The sequence below is a fragment of the Austrofundulus limnaeus genome, unplaced genomic scaffold (genome assembly GCF_001266775.1).
Source record: "Austrofundulus limnaeus strain Quisiro unplaced genomic scaffold, Austrofundulus_limnaeus-1.0 Scaffold614, whole genome shotgun sequence".
Classification (NCBI taxonomy): domain Eukaryota; kingdom Metazoa; phylum Chordata; class Actinopteri; order Cyprinodontiformes; family Rivulidae; genus Austrofundulus; species Austrofundulus limnaeus.
The window spans coordinates 194,619-195,560 of record NW_013953016.1 but is presented as its reverse complement, the minus strand read 5'-3'; the positions used below and the strand labels follow the sequence as shown (position 1 = coordinate 195,560).

The window sequence follows — 942 nt, the reverse complement described above, 5'->3', positions numbered from 1 at the left end:
ATTCAGGTATAATTTAAGTCGGCCAGATATATGCCACACTTATCTGCTCACATATTCACGTAATAAYATAATAAATAAAAACGCAGTTCTGACTAATTCATTAAATGTGATCAGTGGAGATGCTTGGCTTGTTAGCTAAATGTGTCAAAGGTCGACTGAAGCCTTAGCGGRGGATAAATCAATACAGGAAAACGTTTTAATTGCTCGGGGGGGGAAAACACTTCTTACCTTGTAAAGCATCGGTGCATTTTCCACAGCTTTATGCGAAAATTCAGAGTTTTATAACTTTTGAACTATTGAAATACGACAACATTAGCGCAGATTCTTCTTTTGTTTGTTTGGGGAAACAAAAACATGAGGAAATGACCGCAGCGCCCTCTGCAGGACGGAGTGGGTACTGCATGTATTTATTTTTTAATACAACAGCCTTTCATCGTTTTCAGTTCAGGTTTGGTTTCAAATTACAGTAAAATAGATACTTGTGTATTTTTGTATCTTTTTATTATTAAAGTAAAGTAAACTAATTAATTAAATGATTGTTTGAAGCCCCCATACAATATTGTTATGTGATATTTTTTAAATATCTCAAATGACAAAATTGTTCATATTACACACACATTCATATTATTAAAGAGGGAATTAACTGTCTATATATGGTTGGAAGTTATCTTTAATTTCAGTCAAAAGCATATTCTGAACGATTTCTTTACAGTTGCAATCGTAAGGTCGCTTCATAAGGAAAAAAGTTAAATAAAAAGCAGATATTCAACATTATTCTAAAAATCTGAGAGAAAAAAGTCAGGATTATGACTTTAATCTCAGAATTCGAACTTGTTTCGTTAAATTCAGAATTCTGATGGTTTTCTCAGAATTACGAAAGAGGTTAGGGCCACTGCAATACTACTACTACTACTACTACTACTACTACTACTACTACTACTA

At 32.8% G+C, this 942-nt stretch overlaps 1 protein-coding gene across 1 annotated transcript in view; it reads right to left on the bottom strand.

Annotated features, from left to right (window-relative positions):
• si:ch211-198n5.11 (methylcrotonoyl-coenzyme A carboxylase 2) overlaps positions 1–304 on the bottom strand; it is a gene marked incomplete in the record, with an annotated part of 14,622 nt that extends 14,318 nt beyond the window's left edge. The window contains 1 exon segment of the mRNA XM_014027079.1: positions 229–304. Coding sequence (XP_013882533.1) covers positions 229–248 — 20 coding nt within the window.
• Between the last annotated feature and the right edge of the window lie 638 nt (positions 305–942).